We start from the raw sequence: 23772 nt of genomic DNA, 5'->3' as shown, positions 1-23772 counted from the left end.
CAACGTGCCGAAGCTGACGCTCATCATCGGCGGGTCGTACGGGGCGGGCAATTACGGCATGTGCGGTCGGGCGTACTCGCCGCTTCATCTACATGTGGCCGAACAGTCGCATCTCGGTGATGGGCGGTCGCAGGCGGCCGGTGTGCTGGCCAATCACCGAGGAGCAGTACCGCCGGCCGGGCGCGAATGGACGGAGGAGATTGGCAATCGCATCAAGGCGCCGATCGTGCAGCAGTTCGAGGCGGAGGGATCACCGTACTACAGTACGGCCCGGCTGTGGGACGATGGCATCATCGATCCGGTCGATACGCGCCGCGTGCTGGGGCTTAGCTTGCAGGCGGCCCTCAACCAGCCGGTCGGCGAGACTCGCTTCGGTGTGTTCCGCATGTAGAGGAAGGAAAGAGATAGGCAGTGATCACACACAGCGAAAGCTTCAACATTGGACGCGAAAACCAGGTGTTGCATTTATCTAGCTCGTAAGCGTGAGTAACAGTAACAGACTTGGCCACGATTGGCTACACAGACGAATAACGTACGAAATGTGTACCAGACACACACAGAACGATACATTGCATCTAATGCATTCCATGCGTCTTCCAGTAGCGCAACAACAAGTAGCACCAAGTGCGGGAAATGGTTTGATAAGATATTATTTTGAAAAAAAAATGTGCCTTTATCTGCCATAAAATATATACATTGCAAATATACGGTGAAACCGAGTTGCTTTATTCCAAACAGATATGGTACAAGAATAATCGTTAAGCTCTGCTTTGAGTTCATCAGAAGCGCCATTAGAGGTGGACTGTTCCCCCCGGGGGGTATATTATACATTCATTTAATATGCAATGGAGTGGAAGAAAAAAGCAAATGCATTAGAAAGACAAATAATCTACCTTTTAACAATAAAAAAAAAACACCGCGATCGGTCACGCGCACGATACGCGCCTAGATCGGCAGCTGAAAGCTGCTCGGATCGGGCAGCTGCTCCGACGTGAGGTACGCGTTCAGGTACATGATCGACAGTACCGCAATGCCGGCCCGGCCAGTGCACGATGGTCTTCGCTCGACAGCTTCGCCTTCCGGTCGACGAAGCAGTGAGTGGCCGCCATCGCCCGCTCCGAGTGGATGAACGGTGGATCCACGTCCAGCACGTAACCGCCGCCGGACTGGAGCAACCGCACGAACTGGTCCTTCTTCGGGACGACCAGCAGCACCGGAACCCGGTGAACGCTCCGTCCCGTTGCCCACATCGTTCGCGATGCGCGTTCGCCACGTGTACAAGCGGCGGCCGTTTCCAGATCACCGGCCGACGCAAGGGCGGTCAGCGCCCACCGCTTTCGGGTTGCCCCATTCGTAGCATTCTTCCTGCAAGGCAAACATGAGCGGACGACACAGTTACACAAACAAATATTCTAAACCACATTGAAAGGTTGTTCTCTTACATCCAAAAAGTATCCCGCCTCGAAGCTGTCGTCCAGATACTTGGTAGAGAGCAACCACTTGCCCGCCGCGATGCCGGACAGCATCTTTTCGCCCGGTTCGGCTTGCCGCCACAGGATGTGCGTGCAGGCCGGATCGTACCGGTTCGGGTCCGACGCCAGCTCCCCTTTGAGTTGTTCGATCTTTTTCGCCAGCTCGAGCCGCACCTGCTCCGGTACGCCCGAGATGGCAAAGACGGGCGTACCGCGGTGCTTCATCGCGAGCGGATTGCCCCCCGTACCGGGCTTTCCTTCTTGTCGTTGGCGGCCGCTTTCGACGCTTTCGGTTTCGGCGATTCGTTCGCTTGTATATTTTCAATGTCCCGCTCGCGCGCCAACGACACCACCACGTTGACTTCTGTGAGGGAAGAAAAAAAATCAAAAAAGCTATAGAACACCCCTCCAACAGTCGCTCTTCTGCACTATTACCCGTATCGTAATCGATCTCGGTGTACGGTTCCGGCGGTAGCTGTTCCGTGTCTGCTTCCAGCTGATATTTCGCCTTCTTCTGGCCGACTCTTTGGCGGCCGCAATGACGTCGCTCAGCCGCTGGACGAACGCATCGCCTTGCCGCATTGAGCAGCGGCTTTTTGGCCACCGGTTGCAGATCGTTCCGTCGCCCGCCGGACTGCGGCACTTGTCGCTTGTCGCGTTTGAATCGCCGTAATCGTCCTCCTCCTGCTCGAGCTCGCTGCGCGACCGCTTATCAGCACTGACATTGCCCGATCGAGTGATCCTCTCGAGATGGTGGACGTGTCAGCCGAACGTTCTCCTCCGCCCGTCGCCACCGTTGTTGGTGGGGAGCCACCACCATTCTTCCTCGACTGCGGCGCCGGCGGCGGTGGAGCTGTGCTCGCAATTTCCTCATCCGTTTCCCCCGGAACGGTTCAAATCGAGCGTCTTGCGCGGCATCGTCGAGCACTTGGACTCCACGTGGTTCACGTAATCTTCGCCAAACTTTTCCACATAGAATCGACGCTTTATCTCGCTGATCGGCGTGCTCAGGCGGCGTACTCGTTGTGAAGCCGTCTCGTCACCCAACGGATCGGATGGGCCGCCGGCTGCACTCGCCGTACCGGCGGTGTTGCTGGTGGACGGTTTGTGGTAGCGATCCCAATACTGCAACTTGCGCTTGTGGTAGGCTGATTGTCCGGGCTGGCGTCCGGCCGGAAGCCGTACGGTGTGACCGGCTTCGTCATGCAGTCGGGCAACGTCGGCGTCCGGATGTGGCCGTCACCGCCCGCCCCGGGGCCACCACCGTGCGGTGTCGCTAGCAGCTCCTTCACGCGCCGCGTTCGGGCGTTATGTTCCGTTCGGCCTCTTCCGCCTCCTCAGCACCTTGTACAGCGTGTTGCGGACGGGGCGTATCGAACTCCATCACGCGCTGGGTAACGCTCAGCGCTCGTAATCAAAGCCCGCACCGGCCGGTGTCACGTTGGTGCTGCTTCCCGCCGCCCCTCCCGGCACCGCCGGCGACCGGTGTGATGGGCGAGCGGGATGAGGACGAGCCACGGCCTTCCTCCGAGATGGCGGTAAACCGGCGCGTACGCAGCACATCACGGCGGCCGGCGGAGAATCCGCAGCAGCCTGACCGTAGACACTGCCCTCGTTCGGATCGAACGGTTTCCGCTGGACGCGCTGCGCCTTCATCAGCTCCTCGTACTGATCCATCTCTGCGAGTACTGCATCCGTTCGCCGCTGGACAGCTGCCGCAGCTGTGGCGTGGACAGACGCGTGAACCCGTACTCCGTCTCTTCGCGCGTTTTCTGCACAGTAATGTACCGGAACTGATCGCCCGTCGTCTTGGGCACGGGTTTCATCGTGGACGATGCCTGCGGATGCATCGAAAGCTCCTCTTCCCTCGCGGGTTCGCCGATGCGCGCCTCCTCGCGCACGGAATCAATGTCCACATCGTCGGTCGACGTCATGGGAAGGCACGCACCCGCCCCGACGGCCACGTTCTTCGCCGAGCAGATCGCGTCCCCAACCAGGTAGGGATTTTCCGCCACCCGGCACTTCTGGCGCGTACACTCCCGCAGCCACTCGGCACGAACCACGGTCAGCTCCCACTGAATGGCTGCATTGTACTTCGCACCGCTCGGCTCCTTGCACACCAGCAGTGGAGCGGCCTTCCTTACCAGCCGCTCCTGGACGCACGCGCCCAGCAGCTTCCCCATCGCGATCAGAAACTCACGCTCCGGCCCGGAGTACGAGCTGATCACGACCGTTTCCCCTTCCAGCGGTGTCGGGTCATCCTCGCCGTAGATGATCGGCTCGTAGTAGTACTCCATCGGGCAGCACTGGCCGCTCTGGATCGAGTTTTCGAGCCAAATGCAGTTGACCGTTTGCTTCCCCCTTATGCAAAGTCCGGCGTGCCGATGCAGGACGTCGGCAGCACTATGTGTCCACCTCGTCCGTGTAGCTTTCGTCCACGATCGTACCGCCGCACTCCTTGCAGTCGGACAGGATCTGCACGGCGTCCTCCTCCGAGAAGCCGAACACAAACAGCGTCTTGCCAAGCATAAACTCCGGCAGCTGCGACTCCATCTCCGAGTCGAGCTGGCTCACTGCGCTGCTGCTGGACGAGGACGACGGGGGGAGTCCAGCGGCCGGTTTCGGTTCACCGCCGGTAACCGTTCGGCCATGTTCTTCTCCATATACTGCAGCATGATCGAGTCCTGTTCGGTCGGCTGTTTGGCTGCGGCCGGTTGCGATGGCGCCGCCTTGTTCGGTTCCGGCGGTGTCGCTTCCTCTAGGCGGAACTTCGGCACATCCGGTCGCTGAACACGCTGCTATTCATGCGCTGCAGGTTCTTCTTGCTCGACGGGGACGGTGGTTCCGGTGCGCGCTCCATCATAATGCCCTTCCCGGACGGTTGAAACGTGTACTCGTTCGCGTCCTCCGGGGCCAGCTGGCGCAGCTCGATCGATTTCGCCAACCACTCGAGCGTCAGCAGGTGGGCGGCCGAATCGCGCAGCTTGCTCAACTCCGACACGTGCTGCTCGCCGACGATGACGTGGCTGATGGCGGTGCTGGCTATCTCATCGTACCGCACAGCGCCAACTGCGTTCAGTATTTTGTTCAGCTTTTCCTTCTCCTCCGCGGTAAATCCGCTCAAAATACGCTGCACCCATCCAGCACCGGTCCGGCCTTCTTGGCCTGCTGTAGTACGGTCAGGCGCGCCAGCACCTCCGGTACCGCTGGCTTCCCACGGGGCGAGCGACGGATGAGCTACTCCCCGCCGGTGCTACATCCGCTCCCCCACTCATCATGCTTTCGTTGATGGTTTCGTTGCGGAGGAAAAGTTGGCGTGCGAAATCTCCGACAGCTGCGTACAGTCGGGATTAAATTCACCGGCCGAAATGCGAACACCGACCGCCCGGCGGACCCACCCGCTCGCCCATCGTCCTTCGTCGGGGTGGAAGCTTTCATGCTTTTCACCTCGTACGGCTGGATCGGCCGCACGTACCCGCTGGCCACACTGTCCACCACCCACTCGGGCGTTAGACACTCCTTGTTGCACCGCACCGCACCGCGGAACTTGGCCGAATCGGTGCCCGTCTTCTCCAGGCAGTATGTCGGTCGTTTCCGACCTGAACGACCCGACGTACGTAGTTGCCGCCGTGCGATTCGATCAGCGCTTTGATTTCGTTCTTTCTCGCCGCGCTCAACCCGGTCGACGTGATCGTGAGCGCGTAAAACACCGGCAGCCGGTACTTCTCGACCATGGCCGCCTCGGTTGCGTGCAGATCGCGCCGCTGGCTTTCCTCCCAGACGGCGCTCACCCAGTCCGGGTGCATGATGGGCAGCCTGCACTCGGCCCCTTCTCGTACTTGACCGACTTTACCGTGGAGGACACGAGATGGGTGCAGCTGGCGTTCAGCACGTCCAGATAGTACCCCCCATGTGGCACACCAGCTGGCTGACGAGCGTTTTCTCCTTCGCCTTCAGGCCGCTGCTGCATACGGTCAGGTTGCGCATGGCCGTCGGTACACCGGATTCACGCCGAGCGGTATCGTCTCGTTGTCCATGAAGCAGCTGATCAGACACCGCGGCCCGATCACGGTCGAGGGCGATTTGCGCGCGTGCTCGAACGCCGTCCCGGTGAACTTTTCGAACACAAACCATGCCGCTTGGTAAGCGTCTGCTCGTCCATCTTCAGACACTCCTCCTCGGTGATCAGCCCTGCAGCTCCTCGTTGTCGTTGTGTTCCCCGTGCCGTCTGCCAGGATGTGGAGAAAAAGAAGCGATAGGGGGAGAGTAGCGGTGTAGCATTGCTTCCCACCTCGAACAGGTAAACCCACCCAATACTTACCGTGTAAGCCATTTTCATGTCTTCAGATGCATTTCATGGGAACCGTGGCCTGCACGCAGCACAAAGTACAGCTTGGCCAGTTGCTGATCCGCCAACAGTTGGCTGTTCATGGTGCGTGCGCGTTTGTTTGGTAACTTCTAGATTCGGTGCTCACTTGCTTTTTACCTTTGACCAGCTGGTCGCATCGCTTTGTGGCGACAAAAGTCAAGAAATGTAACTGTTTGCTTGTACTTCAACAAGAAAGTTTACGTTTTTCACTGCACAAATCAAACGTGCAAAGGTGTGTTCGGGGTATTTTTCACTTTTTCCAATCAACCACTTAGAGTGTGGCACGGTTCGTTGTTCTGCAGCAAACTTGAAAGGCGCTAAAACAGATTCGCTGATTTGAATTGTCAAATGACGGTTTTTGGGGGGAAAATTAAACATCAAAGTTTAGTACAGGCATGACTTTAGCACAACTCTACTGGACACTTTTTGTACAGCGAAACACTGGTAAATTGTTACAAAAGATGGTATTTCCAACAAATAAATGTATTGTCGAAGCGCTTATCGTGCTTTAAAGCGATTAATATGGTTGTAGCGTGATTTTTTAGAATAAAATTAGGAAGAACAAAAGAATTAGGGTGACCAGAGAAATGTCATAGCCGTATGACAGTACGGTCAAAAATAGTTTTGCATTATCAACGTTAATTCAACGCCTATTTAAAACAAGAAATGTATGTGAAACTTTTGAAATGTTTGATATTCCTATAACTGCATTAACGTCTTTGAACATCGTTTGTGTTGTTAAAATGTGCGTAAATCTTCCGCCATTTTTCGCGCAATATAGCTTCTGCTCAGCTGTCATTTCTGTAAAGCGGTACAACCTTCCGCTCATTACACACTTCGATCACGAACGTCAACGAGTGCATCTCATTTTGTGGAAGAAATAACGTGATTTTTCCGTACGGCCGACATCCAACAGCGAAAATGTACGCCCCACAGCAGCCAATTCTCATTCTGAGTAAGTAAAGCGTGCAGTTTATTGGTTGGACAATTGGAAAAACTCACTTCCGTATCGTTGCAGGTAAAAATACGAAGCGTGAGAGCGGCCGAAAGGTGCAGTTGGAGAACATCAATGCCGGCAAAGTGAGTCACTTCACGTGTGTGTGTGTGCGTGCGTGTGTGTGTGTGTGTGTGTGTGTGTGTTGTGTGTGTGTGTGTGTGTGTGTGTGTGTGTGTGTGTGTGTGTGGCACAGCACACATGGTGTTAAAATCGTGTTTCTAACCCAATGGCGTGTGTGGGCGGCCTGGCTTCTCGTTTCGTCTTCTCCCTTTTCCAGACGATTGCTGACCTGATCCGCACATGTCTGGGCCCGCAAGCAATGATGAAGATGCTGATGGACCCGATGGGCGGCATCGTGATGACCAACGATGGCAATGCGATCTTGCGTGAAATCACGGTACAACATCCGGCAGCAAAGAGCATGATCGAAATCGCCCGCACGCAGGACGAGAGGTGGGCGACGGTACCACCTCCGTGATCGTGCTGGCCGGTGAGATGCTGGCCGTGGCGGAACAGTTCCTCCAGCAGCAGATCCACCCGACCGTGATCATCCGCGCGTATCGGGAGGCGCTCGAGGACATGGTGCGCATCCTGCAGGACGAGGTCAGCATCGAGCTGGATCGCAGCGACAAGAAGCGGCTGGCGGAGGTGGTAAGTCCTGCGTCGGCACGAAATTCGTCGGCCGCTGGTCGGATCTGGCGGTGCGCATTGCGCTCGACGCCGTCGAGACGGTGTCGCTGACCGAGAACGGACGCACGGAGATCGACATCAAGAAGTACGCCAAGGTGGAAAAGATCCCGGGCGGCTCGATCGACGATTCGTGCGTGCTGCGGGGCATCATGCTGAACAAGGACGTGACACACCCGAAGATGCGCCGGTACATCGAGAAGCCGCGGATCGTGCTGCTGGACTGCCCGCTCGAGTACAAGAAGGGCGAAAGCCAGACGAACGTGGAGATCGTGGGCGACCAGGACTTTACCAAGCTGCTGCAGATCGAGGAGCATGTGGCGCGCCTGTGCGAGGACATCATCGCAGTCAAGCCGGACGTGGTGTTCACGGAGAAGGGCGTCTCCGACCTCGCGCAGCACTTCCTGATGAAGGCGGGCATCACCGCGATCCGTCGGCTGCGCAAGACGGACAACAATCGGTTGGCCCGTGCCTGCGGTGCCACCATCGTGAACCGCACGGAGGAGCTGACGGAAAAGGACGTCGGTACCGGGGCGGGCCTGTTCGAGATCAAGAAGATGGGCGACGAGTACTTCTGCTTCGTGACGGAGTGCGAAGATCCGAAGGCGTGCACCATACTGCTGCGCGGCGCCTCCAAGGACGTGCTGAACGAAACCGAGCGTAATCTGCAGGACGCACTGCACGTGGCCCGCAACCTGATGCTCGATCCGAAGCTGCTGCCGGGTGGCGGTGCGGTCGAGATGGCCGTCTCGCAGGCCCTCACCAACAAACAGATCCAGGGACCGTACCGTGCCGTCGCCCAGGCGCTGGAGATCATTCCCCGCACGCTGGCGCAGAACTGTGGCGCGAACACGATCCGCACGCTGACGGCACTGCGGGCGAAGCATGCGTCGCACCCGGCTGCCGACGGTCCGTGCACCTGGGGCATCGACGGCGAGACCGGTCAGCTGGTGGACATGAAGGAGAAGAACATCTGGGAGCCGCTGTCGGTGAAGCTGCAGGTGTACAAGACGGCCGTCGAGACGGCGATCCTGCTGCTGCGCATCGACGACATCGTGTCTGGTTCGAAGAAGAGGGGCGATGATGGTTCCGGACCGTCGCCCGCTGCTGCCGCCGCCGGTATGGGAGAGTAAGGCGGGTGGGGAGTCTCCGCCACACGAAGACGATGCCGGACGCGCTTAATTGTCTTTACATGCCTTATTTAAGTATTGCGCGTACGCGGTGCAGGCGGATGTATCGTCCGAAGAGTCGTGCCCTTATATCGTCACGTGCATTGCAATGGTTTGTCGTTTATAAGGGCCCCACCACCCACACCCACATACAGCCTGGATGCATTTTCTGGAACAATGCTTAAAATCGTGTTTCTGGCGCAGTTTGTTGAGAATGTTGGTTGCATCGAAACCCGCATTGTCGCACAGCTGACGGGGGATGATTTCCAGCGCCTTGGCCATGGCGCCGATCAGCAGCTGCTCCTTGCCGGCAATTGTGCGCGAATAGTTGCGTAGCATTTTCGACAGCTCCATCTCAATTGCACCACCGCCTGGGAAAGAGAGACAAAGAGAAAGAGAAAAAGGGAGATATACAACATTGAAGCATTCTTCCTCATCGCGCACACCCCGCTCGCCAGCAAACTTACCGGCCACAACGGAATCGTTGCGAATCGTGCGCCGCACAATCATGATTGCATCGTGCAGCGAACGTTCCGTCTCTTCCAGAAACTGTTCCGCACCGCCGCGCAGTATGATCGTGCACGTTTTCGCGTTCGGGCAGCCCTGGAACAGGTTGAACCGCTCGCTACCGATCTGGCGCTCCTCGAAGTGTGCGCACGTGCCCAGCACCTTGTCGCTGATGTCCTGTACCGTCGTCATGACGGCGCCACCGCACGCCTTGAGCGTGCGCTTCAGGTCCTCCTCCGGTACGCGCCCGGCACAGAACATGTCCCGGTCGGCGAAGTACTGTGTCGCCACGTCGCCGATCGGCAGCTTGGACAGCACGACCTGCGCACCGGACTGGTGGATTTTGGCCAGCTTGTCGTACAGTATCTGCCACTCGGCGTCCACCACCTTCTGGTACTCGGCCACATTGTCCACGCGCACCTCCGCATTGTCCCGCTCCGCCTTCAGCTCCAGCTCGATGTTGAGCAGCGCGATCTTCACGTTGTCGTAGCTCTTGGGCTGCATCTCGAACCGGCGTACGCGAACGTCTTCTTGAAGGCGACACCCTCCACCAGCATCGAGTCCTCGAGCGCACCGCCCGTCACCTTCTTGATGCCGATCATGTTCAGCGGCAGCAGCACGTCCAGCGTCGTGACCGAGTCGACCACCATCTTCGAGAAGAACTCCTTCTGCTGGTGGATGAGCTTCGAGTTGAGCGCGGTCGCGGCGCACTTCTCCAGCAGCGCCCGGTGCTTCTCGGTGTCGTGCTTTTCGATCTTGAACGCCAGCTCGTTGATTTGCGCCACGCACAGGTTCAGCGCTTTGCGTACCGCTTTGATGATGATGCGCGGATGCACGCCCTCCTCCACGAACGGCTTCAGCTGCTTCAGGAACTCGCCGGCCAGCAGCACCACACTCGTGGTACCGTCGCCCACCTCCGCGTCCTGCGATTTGGCAATGTCGACGAGCGTCTTGGCCGCCGGGTGCACGATGTCCAGCAGCTTCATGATTGTCGCTCCGTCGTTGGAAATCGTGGCCTTACCCTTGCTGTCCACGATCAGCTTGTCCATACCGCGGGGGCCGAGTGTCGTCCGCACCGCATCGACAATCGACTGGCAGGCATTGATGTTCGACACTAGCTGAGGCTTGCCCTGCGAGGTATCGGTGCCCTCCTTCAGCAGAATGATTTGCGGTTGCTGCAAGCAAATGGCAAGAGGGAAAGAATGTATCATCCAAGAAGCCGGGTGGTGGTGAATCATGGCGAACGTTTCTGTGTGGGTGTGTGGGTTGCATGTACGTGTGTGTGTGGGTTGCATGTACGTGTGTGTGTGTGCATGCGTCGTCATGTGCCGTATGCTTGCGGGAGCAATGTTCTCAAGCCATTTGCTACAGCAAGCACACGAATGAATCTTTTAGGACGCTCTACTAACGAAAAACAACACACTTTTTACTGTCTAACAGATTATTTGCCCTTTTTACACTCTAAAGCGGCCGGAAAACCCGTATAAGGAAGAGTTTACAAAGAAAAGCGTGCTCGCGAACATGCCGGTAAACAAATGGTAACCATTTCATCCCTACCAACGCTCGCCGGTGCCATAAACGGATCGTAACGTGCAATACTTACCATATTGGAAGGGAATGAGTCGATACTGCACTGAAACGAACGTTAATATCCTATTTTTCCAGAATATTTTATTCCGAAAGTTGGGGCAAAAGTCCTCGCCTAGGTAAACGTGATCGCAGACGGAATGACAGCGGTGAAACGGTAGCTGTCAAAGTGGCCGAGCGAAATGTGGCGAATTTCGCCCGAACGGTGCACACGATTAGGGTGCTTCTACACTGTGGCGAAAGAGCGTACATGTTTCGTGAGAAAATGCGCAACCATTTCTCAACCGTTTCTTTGTTTATTTCGTACTCCTTCTCCTTCGCACAAATTTCACTACAATCGAGATTTACAACTCAGTAAAATGGATAGAGAGCATGCTATCTTGCATTAAGTCCTAGAAAGTACATATTTGCTCAATATAATTTGATGTACGGCATTCAAGTAAACATATTAAATAGAAAAGCAGCAGGACTACAAACACATTTTGGCAACTTTTTCACATCCAATTTTATGCAAAATAAGCTAAAATTTCTTATTTAACAAAGTTCAAATGCGATCGTTCCCGATACCTTCTTCTACCGCATGGCACTGTTTCTGAGTGTGTGCTTACGCCCTAATGAAACGTCTTACGTCTGACAGGCATTTTTGTAAACATTGCAACTCTAATCTAATCGCGCATGTTTACATAACACTTTTACTTTCGAAAATTGGCACACGTTTTTTGGCCCAACTCCATCGCCGTACTCGCCTGTTCGCTGTTTCCCCCGGCGCAGACGTACCAAGAAAGCCAGCAGCATGCTATCCAAAGCGCGGAGCCTTCTCTCCCTCACACGCATCCACCATGGATCGGTGGCGAACGTTCTCGGGGTTCGGTCGGTGCACATTTCCGAAGCCAATGTACTGCCCACGGAGGTGAATCGCCAGTCAGCAGAATTTAAGGTAACCGTACACTGACGACACGTTTGCGCAAGCGCTTATAATGGAGTTTTAACGTTTTGTTGTCATTTGGGCAGGAAAACTATGGCCAAATGAACGAGCTGGTCGTTAACCTGAAGCGTGTCACGCAGGAGGTGCTTGCCGGCGGTGGACCGGAAGCGATCAAGCGGCACACGTCCAAAGGGAAGCTGTTGGCGCGCGATCGCATCAACCGACTGGTCGATCCGGGCTCGCCGTTCCTCGAGCTGTCGACGCTGGCCGCCCACGACATGTACGGCAAGGATGTGGTCAACTCGGCCGGCATCGTAACCGGCATCGGCCGGGTGCAGGGCGTGGAGTGTGTGATCGTCGCGAACGATGCGACCGTCAAGGGCGGGTCGTACTACCCGATCACGGTGAAGAAGCATCTGCGTGCGCAGGAGATCGCGCAGGAGAACAATCTGCCGTGCATCTATCTGGTCGATTCCGGCGGTGCCAACTTGCCCCGCCAGGCCGACGTGTTCCCGGACAAGATGCACTTTGGCAGGATTTTCTACAACCAGGCGAACATGTCCGCCCGCGGCATTCCGCAGATTGCCGTCGTCATGGGCAGCTGTACGGCCGGCGGCGCTTACGTGCCGGCGATGGCCGACGAGAGCATCATCGTGAAGCGGCAGGGCACAATCTTCCTGGCCGGACCGCCGCTAGTGAAGGCCGCAACCGGCGAGGTAGTATCGGCGGAAGATCTTGGCGGGGCGGATCTGCACTGCCGCACGTCCGGCGTGACCGATCATTACGCGGTGGACGACGAGCACGCACTGTACCTGGCGCGCCAGGTCGTGAAGAACCTGAACCGCCCTGGCAGTGCGAGCTACAGCGAGCTGGCCGGTAGCAGCACGGCCACGATGATGGCACGGGAAGGGCTAACGTTCGGCACGGACCCGGAACCGCCGCAGTATCCGGCCACCGATCTGTACGGCATCGTCGGCTCGAACCTGACGAAAACGTTCGACGTTCGCGAGGTGATTGCGCGCATCGTGGACGGCAGCCGGTTTACCGAGTTTAAGAAGTTTTACGGCGAAACGATCGTGTGCGGGTACGCCCGGCTGTACGGCCAGCTGGTCGGCATCGTGGGCAACAATGGGGTGCTGTTCTCCGAAAGTGCGCTCAAGGGGGCGCACTTCATTCAGCTGTGCGCCCAGAAGCGCATCCCGCTGCTCTTCCTGCAGAACATTACCGGGTTCATGGTGGGCCGGGACGCGGAAGCGGGCGGTATCGCGAAGAACGGTGCCAAGATGGTGACGGCGGTCGCGTGTGCCAACGTGCCGAAGCTGACGCTCATCATCGGCGGGTCGTACGGGGCGGGCAATTACGGCATGTGCGGTCGGGCGTACTCGCCCCGCTTCCTCTACATGTGGCCGAACAGTCGCATCTCGGTGATGGGCGGCTCGCAGGCGGCCGGTGTGCTGGCCCAAATCACCGAGGAGCAGTACCGCCGGACCGGGCGCGAATGGACGGAGGAGATTGGCAATCGCATCAAGGCGCCGATCGTGCAGCAGTTCGAGGCGGAGGGATCACCGTACTACAGTACGGCCCGGCTGTGGGACGATGGCATCATCGATCCGGTCGATACGCGCCGCGTGCTGGGGCTTAGCTTGCAGGCGGCCCTCAACCAGCCGGTCGGCGAGACTCGCTTCGGTGTGTTCCGCATGTAGAGGAAGGAAAGAGATAGGCAGTGATCACACACAGCGAAAGCTTCAAACATTGGACGCGAAAACCAGGTGTTGCATTTATCTAGCTCGTAAGCGTGAGTAACAGTAACAGACTTGGCCAGCGATTGGCTACACAGACGAATAACGTACGAAATGTGTACCGACACACACACAGAAACGATACATTGCATCTAATGCATTCCATGCGTCTTCCAGTAGCGCAACAACAGAGTAGCACCAAGTGCGGGAAATGGTTTGATAAGAATATTATTTTGAAAAAAAAATGTGCCTTTATCTGCCATAAAATATATACATTGCAAATATACGGTGAAACCGAGTTGCTTTATTCCAAACAGATATGGTACAAGAATAATCGTTAAGCTCTGCTTTGAGTTCATCAGAAGCGCCATTAGAGGTGGACTGTTCCCCCCGGGGGGTATATTATACAATTCATTTAATATGCAATGGAGTGGAAAGAAAATAAAGCAAATGCAATTAGAAAGACAAATAATCTACCTTTTAACAATAAAAAAAAAACACCGCGATCGGTCACGCGCACGATACGCGCCTAGATCGGCAGCTGAAAGCTGCTCGGATCGGGCAGCTGCTCCGACGTGAGGTACGCGTTCAGGTACATGATCGACAGTACCGCAATGCCGGCCTCGGCCAGTGCACGATGGTCTTCGCTCGACAGCTTCGCCTTCCGGTCGACGAAGCAGTGAGTGGCCGCCATCGCCCGCTCCGAGTGGATGAACGGTGGATCCACGTCCAGCACGTAACCGCCGCCGGACTGGAGCAACCGCACGAACTGGTCCTTCTTCGGGACGACCAGCAGCACCCGGAACCCGGTGAACGCTCCGTCCCGTTTGCCCACATCGTTCGCGATGCGCGTTCGCCACGTGTACGCAGCGGCGGCCGTTTCCAGATCACCGGCCGACGCAAGGGCGGTCAGCTTGCCCACCGCTTTCGGGTTGCCCCATTCGTAGCATTCTTCCTGCAAGGCAAACATGAGCGGACGACACAGTTAACAAACAAATATTCTAAACCACATTGAAAAGGTTGTTCTCTTACATCCAAAAAGTATCCCGCCTCGAAGCTGTCGTCCAGATACTTGGTAGAGAGCAACCACTTGCCCGCCGCGATGCCGGACAGCATCTTTTCGCCCCGGTTCGGCTTGCCGCACAGGATGTGCGTGCAGGCCGGATCGTACCGGTTCGGGTCCGACGCCAGCTCCCCTTTGAGTTGTTCGATCTTTTTCGCCAGCTCGAGCCGCACCTGCTCCGGTACGCCCGAGATGGCAAAGACGGGCGTACCGCGGTGCTTCATCGCGAGCGGATTGCCACCCCGTACCGGGCTTTCCTTCTTGTCGTTGGCGGCCGCTTTCGACGCTTTCGGTTTCGGCGATTCGTTCGCTTGTATATTTTCAATGTCCCGCTCGCGCCAAACGACACCACCCACGTTGACTTCTGTGAAGGAGAACAAAAAATCAAAAAAGCTATAGAACACCCCTCCAACAGTCGCTCTTCTGCACTATTACCCGTATCGTAATCGATCTCGGTGTACGGTTCCGGCGGTAGCTGTTCCGTGTCTGCTTCCAGCTGATATTTCGCCTTCTTCTTGGCCGACTCTTTGGCGGCCGCAATGACGTCGCTCAGCCGCTGGACGAACGCATCGCCCTTGGCCGCATTGAGCAGCGGCTTTTTGGCCACCGGTTGCAGATCCGTTCCGTCGCCCGCCGGACTGCGGCACTTGTCGCTTGTCGCGTTTGAATCGCCGTAATCGTCCTCCTCCTGCTCGAGCTCGCTGCGCGACCGCTTATCAGCACTGACATTGCCCCGATCGAGTGATCCTCTCGAGATGGTGGACGTGTCAGCCGAACGTTCTCCTCCGCCCGTCGCCACCGTTGTTGGTGGGGAGCCACCACCATTCTTCCTCGACTGCGGCGCCGGCGGCGGTGGAGCTGTGCTCGCAATTTCCTCATCCGTTTCCTCCCCGGAACGGTTCAAATCGAGCGTCTTGCGCGGCATCGTCGAGCACTTGGACTCCACGTGGTTCACGTAATCTTCGCCAAACTTTTCCACATAGAATCGACGCTTTATCTCGCTGATCGGCGTGCTCAGGCGGCGTACTCGTTGTGAAGCCGTCTCGTCACCCAACGGATCGGATGGGCCGCCGGCTGCACTCGCCGTACCGGCGGTGTTGCTGGTGGACGGTTTGTGGTAGCGATCCCAATACTGCAACTTGCGCTTGTGGTAGGCGTGATTGTCCGGGCTGGCGTCCGGCCGGAAGCCGTACGGTGTGACCGGCTTCGTCATGCAGTCGGGCAACGTCGGCGTCCGGATGTGGCCGTCACCGCCCGCCCCGGGGCCACCACCGTGCGGTGTCGCTAGCAGCTCCTTCACGCGCCGCGTTCGGGGCGTTATGTTCCGTTCGGCCTCTTCCGCCTCCTTCAGCACCTTGTACAGCGTGTTGCGGACGGGCGTATCGAACTCCATCACGCGCTGGGTAACGCTCAGCGCTTCGTAATCAAAGCCCGCACCGGCCGGTGTCACGTTGGTGCTGCTTCCCGCCGCTCCAGCACCGGCACCGGCGACCGGTGTGATGGGCGAGCGGGATGAGGACGAGCCACGGCCTTCCTCCGAGATGGCGGTAAACCGGCGCGTACGCAGCACATCACCGGCGGCGGGAGAATCCGCAGCAACCTGACCGTAGACGCTGCCCTCGTTCGGATCGAACGGTTTCCGCTGGACGCGCTGCGCCTTCATCAGCTCCTCGTACTGATCCATCTCCTGCGAGTACTGCATCCGTTCGCCGCTGGACAGCTGCCGCAGCTGTGGCGTGGACAGACGCGTGAACCCGTACTCTGTCTCTTCGCGCGTTTTCTGCACGGTAATGTACCGGAACTGGTCGCCCGTCGTCTTGGGCACGGGTTTCATCGTGGACGATGCCTGCGGATGCATCGAAAGCTCCTCTTCCCTCGCGGGTTCGCCGATGCGCGCCTCTTCGCGCACGGAATCAATGTCCACATCGTCGGTCGACGTCATGGGAAGGCACGCACCCGCCCCGACGGCCACGTTCTTCGCCGAGCAGATCGCGTCCCCAACCAGGTAGGGATTTTCCGCCACCCGGCACTTCTGGCGCGTACACTCCCGCAGCCACTCGGCACGAACCACGGTCAGCTCCCACTGAATGGCTGCATTGTACTTCGCACCGCTCGGCTCCTTGCACACCAGCAGTGGAGCGGCCTTCCTTACCAGCCGCTCCTGGACGCACGCGCCCAGCAGCTTCCCCATCGCGATCAGAAACTCACGCTCCGGCCCGGAGTACGAGCTGATCACGACCGTTTCCCCTTCCAGCGGTGTCGGGTCATCCTCGCCGTAGATGATCGGCTCGTAGTAGTACTCCATCGGGCAGCACTGGCCGCTCTGGATCGAGTTTTCGAGCCAAATGCAGTTGACCGTTTGCTTCCCCCTTATGGCAAAGTCCGGCGTGCCGATGCAGGACGTCGGCAGCACTATGTAGTCCACCTCGTCCGTGTAGCTTTCGTCCACGATCGTACCGCCGCACTCCTTGCAGTCGGACAGGATCTGCACGGCGTCCTCCTCCGAGAAGCCGAACACAAACAGCGTCTTGCCAAGCATAAACTCCGGCAGCTGCGACTCCATCTCCGAGTCGAGCTGGCTCACTGCGCTGCTGCTGGACGAGGACGACGGGGGGAGTCCAGCGGCCGGTTTCGGTTCACCCGCCGGTAACCGTTCGGCCATGTTCTTCTCCATATACTGCAGCATGATCGAGTCCTGTTCGGTCGGCTGTTTGGCTGCGGCCGGTTGCGATGGCGCCGCCTTGTTCGGTTCCGGCGGTGTCGCTTCCTCTAGGCGGAACTTCGGCACATCCGGTCGCTTGAACACGCTGCTATTCATGCGCTGCAGGTTCTTCTTGCTCGACGGGGACGGTGGTTCCGGTGCGCGCTCCATCATAATGCCCTTCCCGGACGGTTGAAACGTGTACTCGTTCGCGTCCTCCGGGGCCAGCTGGCGCAGCTCGATCGATTTCGCCAACCACTCGAGCGTCAGCAGGTGGGCGGCCGAATCGCGCAGCTTGCTCAACTCCGACACGTGCTGCTCGCCGACGATGACGTGGCTGATGGCGGTGCTTGCTATCTCATCGTACCGCACAGCGCCAACTGCGTTCAGTATTTTGTTCAGCTTTTCCTTCTCCTCCGCGGTAAATCCGCTCAAAAATACGCTGCACCCATCCAGCACCGGTCCGGCCTTCTTGGCCTGCTGTACGGTCAGGCGCGCCAGCACCTCCCGGTACCGCTGGCTTCCCACGGGGCGAGCGACGGATGAGCTACTCCCCGCCGGTGCTACATCCGCTCCCCCACTCATCATGCTTTCGTTGATGGTTTCGTTGCGGGAGGAAAAGTTGGCGTGCGAAATCTCCGACAGCTGCGTACAGTCGGGATTAAATTCACCGGCCGAAATGCGAACACCGACCGCCCCGGCGGACCCACCCGCTCGCCCATCGTCCTTCGTCGGGGTGGAAGCTTTCATGCTTTTCACCTCGTACGGCTGGATCGGCCGCACGTACCCGCTGGCCACACTGTCCACCACCCACTCGGGCGTTAGACACTCCTTGTTGCACCGCACCGCACCGCGGAACTTGGCCGAATCGGTGCCCGTCTTCTCCAGGATCAGTATGTCGGTCGTTTCCGACTTGAACGACCCGACGTAGTTGCCGCCGTGCGATTCGATCAGCGCTTTGATTTCGTTCTTTCTCGCCGCGCTCAACCCGGTCGACGTGATCGTGAGCGCGTAAAACACCGGCAGCCGGTACTTCTCGACCATACCCGCCTCGGTTGCGTGCAGATCGCGCCGCTGGCTTTCCTCCCAGACGGCGCTCACCCAGTCCGGGTGCATGATGGGCAGCCTGCACTCGGCCGCCTTCTCGTACTTGACCGACTTTACCGTGGAGGACACGAGATGGGTGCAGCTGGCGTTCAGCACGTCCAGATAGTACCCGCCCATGTGGCACACCAGCTGGCTGACGAGCGTTTTCTCCTTCGCCTTCAGGCCGCTGCTGCATACGGTCAGGTTGCGCATGGCCGTCGTGTACACCGGATGCACGCCGAGCGGTATCGTCTCGTTGTCCATGAAGCAGCTGATCAGACACCGCGGCCCGATCACGGTCGAGGGCGATTTGCGCGCGTGCTCGAACGCCGTCCCGGTGAACTTTTCGAACACAAACACATGCCGCTTGGTAAGCGTCTGCTCGTCCATCTTCAGACACTCCTCCTCGGTGATCCAGCCCTGCAGCTCCTCGTTGTCGTTGTGTTCCCGTGCCGTCTGCCAGGATGTGGGAGAAAAAGAAGCGATAGGGGGAGAGTAAGCGGTGTAGCATTGCTTCCCACCTCGAACAGGTAAAACCCACCCAATACTTACCGTGTAAGCCATTTTCATGTCTTCAGATGCATTTTCATGGGAACCGTGGCCTGCACGCAGCACAAAGTACAGCTTGGCCAGTTGCTGATCCGCCAACAGTTGGCTGTTCATGGTGCGTGCGCGTTTTGGTAACTTCTAGATTCGGTGCTACACTTGCTTGTTTACCTTTGACCAGCTGGTCGCATCGCTTTGTGCGACAAAAGTCAAGAAATGTAACTGTTTGCTTGTACTTCAACAAGAAAGTTACGTTTTTCACTGCACAAATCAAACGTGCAAAGGTGTGTTCGGGGTATTTTTCACTTTTTCCAATCAACCACTTAGAGTGTGGCACGGTATCGTTGTTCTGCAGCAAACTTGAAGCGGCATAAAACAGATCGCTGATTTGAATTGTCAAATGACGGTTTTTGGGGGGAAAATTAAACATCAAAGTTTAGTACAGGCATGACTTTAGCACAACTCTACTGGACACTTTTTGTACAGCGAAACACTGGTAAATTGTTACAAAAGATGTATTTCCAACAAATAAATGTATTGTCGAAGCGCTTATCGTTCTTTAAAGCGATTAAATATGGTTGTTGCGTGATTTTTTAGAATAAAATTAGGAAGAACAAACGAATTAGGGTGACCAGAGAAATGTCATAGCCGTATGACAGTACGGTCAAAAATAGTTTTGCATTATCAACGTAATTCAACGCCTATTTAAAACAAGAAATGTATGTGAAACTTTTGAAATGTTTGATATTCCTATATAAACTGCATTAACGTCTTTGAACATCGTTTGTGTTGTAAAATGTGCGTAAATCTTCCGCCATTTTTCGCGCAAATAGCAGCTTCTGCTCAGCTGTCATTTTCTGTAAAGCGGTACAACCTTCCGCTCATTACACACTTCGATCACGAACGTCAAACGAGTGCATCTCATTTTGTGGAAGAAATAACGTGATTTCCGTACGGCCGACATCCAACAGCGAAAATGTACGCCCCACAGCAGCCAATTCTCATTCTGAGTAAGTAAAGCGTGCAGTTTATTGGTTGGACAATTGGAAAAACTCACTTCCGTATCGTTGCAGGTAAAAATACGAAGCGTGAGAGCGGCCGAAAGGTGCAGTTGGAGAACATCAATGCCGGCAAAGTGAGTCACTTCACGTGTGTGTGTGTGCGTGCGTGTGTGTGTGTGTGTGTGTGTGTGTGTGTGTGTGTGTGTGTGTGTGTGTGTGTGTGTGTGTGTGTGTGTGTGGCACAGCACACATGGTGTTAAAATCGTGTTTCTAACCCAATGGCGTGTGTGGGCGGCCTGGGCTTCTCGTTTCGTCTTCTCCCCTTTTCCAGACGATTGCTGACCTGATCCGCACATGTCTGGGCCCGCAAGCAATGATGAAGATGCTGATGGACCCGATGGGCGGCATCGTGATGACCAACGATGGCAATGCGATCTTGCGTGAAATCACGGTACAACATCCGGCAGCAAAGAGCATGATCGAAATCGCCCGCACGCAGGACGAGGAGGTGGGCGACGGTACCACCTCCGTGATCGTGCTGGCCGGTGAGATGCTGGCCGTGGCGGAACAGTTCCTCCAGCAGCAGATCCACCCGACCGTGATCATCCGCGCGTATCGGGAGGCGCTCGAGGACATGGTGCGCATCCTGCAGGACGAGGTCAGCATCGAGCTGGATCGCAGCGACAAGAAGCGGCTGGCGGAGGTGGTAAAGTCCTGCGTCGGCACGAAATTCGTCGGCCGCTGGTCGGATCTGGCGGTGCGCATTGCGCTCGACGCCGTCGAGACGGTGTCGCTGACCGAGAACGGACGCACGGAGATCGACATCAAGAAGTACGCCAAGGTGGAAAAGATCCCGGGCGGCTCGATCGACGATTCGTGCGTGCTGCGGGGCATCATGCTGAACAAGGACGTGACACACCCGAAGATGCGCCGGTACATCGAGAAGCCGCGGATCGTGCTGCTGGACTGCCCGCTCGAGTACAAGAAGGGCGAAAGCCAGACGAACGTGGAGATCGTGGGCGACCAGGACTTTACCAAGCTGCTGCAGATCGAGGAGGAGCATGTGGCGCGCCTGTGCGAGGACATCATCGCAGTCAAGCCGGACGTGGTGTTCACGGAGAAGGGCGTCTCCGACCTCGCGCAGCACTTCCTGATGAAGGCGGGCATCACCGCGATCCGTCGGCTGCGCAAGACGGACAACAATCGGTTGGCCCGTGCCTGCGGTGCCACCATCGTGAACCGCACGGAGGAGCTGACGGAAAAGGACGTCGGTACCGGGGCGGGCCTGTTCGAGATCAAGAAGATGGGCGACGAGTACTTCTGCTTCGTGACGGAGTGCGAAGATCCGAAGGCGTGCACCATACTGCTGCGCGGCGCCTCCAAGGACGTGCTGAACGAAACCGAGCGTAATCTGCAGGACGCACTGCACGTGGCCCGCAACCTGATGCTCGATCCGAAGCTGCTGCCGGGTGGCGGTGCGGTCGAGATGGCCGTCTCGCAGGCCCTCACCAACAAACAGATCCAGGGACCGTACCGTGCCGTCGCCCAGGCGCTGGAGATCATTCCCCGCACGCTGGCGCAGAACTGTGGCGCGAACACGATCCGCACGCTGACGGCACTGCGGGCGAAGCATGCGTCGCACCCGGCTGCCGACGGTCCGTGCACCTGGGGCATCGACGGCGAGACCGGTCAGCTGGTGGACATGAAGGAGAAGAACATCTGGGAGCCGCTGTCGGTGAAGCTGCAGGTGTACAAGACGGCCGTCGAGACGGCGATCCTGCTGCTGCGCATCGACGACATCGTGTCTGGTTCGAAGAAGAGGGGCGATGATGGTTCCGGACCGTCGCCCGCTGCTGCCGCCGCCGGTATGGGAGAGTAAGGCGGGTGGGGAGTCCCCGCCACACGAAGACGATGCCGGACGCGCTTAATTGTCTTTACATGCCTTATTTAAGTATTGCGCGTACGCGGTGCAGGCGGATGTATCGTCCGAAGAGTCGTGCCCTTATATCGTCACGTGCATTGCAATGGTTTGTCGTTTATAAGGGCCCCACCACCCACACCCACATACAGCCTGGATGCATTTTCTGGAACAATGCTTAACATTTAACATCATAACTCCCCAGCACATTAATCGCACATACACACAGCGTGCACTCACATATTCATTTACTTTATCGGTTCGTCTAACGCCACCCCTCCCCTCCCCTGCCTTTTAAACTCTATTCTGAGTCGTCCTCTATATTATCCTTCTCAACACGCGTGTTCTTTGCGTATAAACACGCCGCCCGATCGCAAAATCGTAAAACACGGCGTAATAAAATAATACTTACAACAAAATTAAAATTTAGAAAGGGTATTATTTCGAAGCACATGGCACAGTGAAAGAAAAGAGAAGGCAACGGGGAGTTCATTGCCCTTTTCCGGACATTTTCTTGTTTAAACAACACTGCAACCGTCCTATGGTGGTTTTCCTTCGCTCTTCTTTATTATCAACGCATCAATAATAATGTTCATAATAATAATAATAATATGTAATAATCATATCAGCTTAGTGTGTTACTTATATGTCAAATGATCGGTTTTAAGCGGTATCATTCACACCCTTTTCAGCCGGCGACTGCCGTTCTCGTTCCGAGCGACCCATTTGCTTTGCAGCATGTACCATGTATGCGCCACAGCACACAGCGGATGTCAGGCCGTTTCAATTCAACGGTTGAGTTAACTGTCTTGAATCCCCACATAACTTATCTGCTTTTGGGAACCCCTCTTCCTCACTGTAAAGTACACGAACAGGAATCATTTTATGGAGCAAAAATGATGAAAACGTGTACGCGTGTGTTAAATTTACAAATAAAGCTCATTGACACGTAAAACTAGTTCGAAATAGCAAGGGGGATTTGATTAGTCTTGGGTGTAAAACAATACCAACGCTGATTTGCTTTTGCGTTGAAGCATTTAAGGGAAAGGAATTAATAGGAAAAAAAAAACGTATGAAACGGTAATAATTCACTTGTCGAGTACGATTTAACATACATACAGCGCAGCAGTCTTACTTAGTGTACGAAAACTCGTGTTCATCATACTCTACTTTCCGCTTCCGCCTCGGTAATATATGCGCACTAGCGATTCGACATTGGTTTCAAACGTGTTTTTCTTGCCCTGACGGCCTAACCAGAATGTTGATGTTCTATTGCAGTCACGTGTTAAGCTGCACTATATGGCGATTCGGCTGCACTTTCAAAGCCTTTACTTTTTAGCGTCCCCAGCAACGACGCTGACCAGAACGGGAAGAATTGGAGAAGAGAGAAAGACACCTAACGACCATCATTGGCGCGGGTTTCTATCCAGTGTCACTCTGCAATCTCTGTCCCGCAAATAGGAAATGATGTTTCATTCGCAATCTTTTCCATCATTCCAAGACCCGCAACGAGGGTTCATCATGTTCGGTCCGGTGCCCGAACTACTCTACCTGCCATCCCTGCCCTACATTCAGTCCTTCGTGTTGTGCCTTTGCAAAGCGCTCGGTTTTTGTTGTGTGTCTATTAACCCTTACCTTACATTTTATCCATTGTTTGCTTCTGCTGATTACAATTGTATTCTGTACATATATGCGCTGCTATTTGCTCGTGCCCGCGCGAATGCTGCCGGGGAGCGTCGATTTCACTCACTCTCTACCACCAACTCTCAAAGCCCAATTCAATCGGCAGAAAAGAAGCCAAAATCACAGGGAATATGACACCAACTGGGCGTTAAAGCGGTTGCGGCGGATGCATGCAGTTACGGCATCGGGTTTAAACCATCCACCCAACCCTCCCTCCTTTTGCCCTTAATCCTTGATCGAGTAACTTTTCAGCTCACTTTCGGTTGCCGCAAGCGCGCACATAAACGCACTAGGTGCGCATTCTTTCCGAGCCCTGCTGTTT

General features: G+C 56.2%; 5 protein-coding genes and 2 pseudogenes across 5 annotated transcripts; 4 read left to right on the top strand and 3 right to left on the bottom strand.

Moving 5' to 3' along the window:
• Positions 1-58: 58 nt before the first annotated feature.
• Positions 59-431, top strand: LOC121603266 (probable methylcrotonoyl-CoA carboxylase beta chain, mitochondrial). The gene has a single exon (XM_041931949.1). The coding sequence runs from the start codon at positions 59-61 to the stop codon at positions 389-391; it is 333 nt and encodes a 110-aa protein (XP_041787883.1). The 3' UTR covers positions 392-431.
• Positions 432-880: 449 nt separating this feature from the next.
• Positions 881-5903, bottom strand: LOC121603265 (annotated as a pseudogene).
• Positions 5904-6725: 822 nt separating this feature from the next.
• Positions 6726-8867, top strand: LOC121603263 (annotated as a pseudogene).
• On the bottom strand, positions 8771-10954 carry LOC121603264 (T-complex protein 1 subunit eta-like). Its single transcript, XM_041931948.1, is given in 4 exon segments — positions 8771-9065; positions 9162-9713; positions 9716-10376; positions 10805-10954. Coding segments are annotated over 4 exon segments (1500 nt in total). The 5' UTR covers positions 10808-10954; the 3' UTR covers positions 8771-8781.
• Positions 10955-11431: 477 nt separating this feature from the next.
• Positions 11432-13738, top strand: LOC121603261 (probable methylcrotonoyl-CoA carboxylase beta chain, mitochondrial). The gene is made up of 2 exons (XM_041931946.1): positions 11432-11725; positions 11800-13738. The coding sequence occupies exons 1-2, from the start codon at positions 11582-11584 to the stop codon at positions 13414-13416; spliced, it is 1761 nt and encodes a 586-aa protein (XP_041787880.1). The 5' UTR covers positions 11432-11581; the 3' UTR covers positions 13417-13738.
• Positions 13739-13744: 6 nt separating this feature from the next.
• LOC121603260 (DNA topoisomerase 2-binding protein 1-like) lies at positions 13745-19224 on the bottom strand. Its single transcript, XM_041931944.1, has 4 exons — positions 18855-19224; positions 14951-18758; positions 14485-14879; positions 13745-14407 (listed from the first exon to the last, which is right to left on the bottom strand). Exons 1-4 carry the CDS (start codon positions 18963-18965, stop codon positions 13982-13984), a joined length of 4740 nt encoding a protein of 1579 aa, XP_041787878.1. The 5' UTR covers positions 18966-19224; the 3' UTR covers positions 13745-13981.
• A 500-nt stretch (positions 19225-19724) lies between these two features.
• Positions 19725-22192, top strand: LOC121603262 (T-complex protein 1 subunit gamma-like). The gene is made up of 3 exons (XM_041931947.1): positions 19725-19858; positions 19922-19983; positions 20181-22192. Exons 1-3 carry the CDS (start codon positions 19825-19827, stop codon positions 21726-21728), a joined length of 1644 nt encoding a protein of 547 aa, XP_041787881.1. The 5' UTR covers positions 19725-19824; the 3' UTR covers positions 21729-22192.
• The last annotated feature ends 1580 nt before the right edge of the window (positions 22193-23772 follow it).

The sequence above is a fragment of the Anopheles merus genome, unplaced genomic scaffold, assembly GCF_017562075.2.
Source record: "Anopheles merus strain MAF unplaced genomic scaffold, AmerM5.1 LNR4000987, whole genome shotgun sequence".
Classification (NCBI taxonomy): domain Eukaryota; kingdom Metazoa; phylum Arthropoda; class Insecta; order Diptera; family Culicidae; genus Anopheles; species Anopheles merus.
The sequence above is the reverse complement of the archived record's forward strand: the minus strand, read 5'-3'. Positions and strand labels throughout refer to the sequence as shown.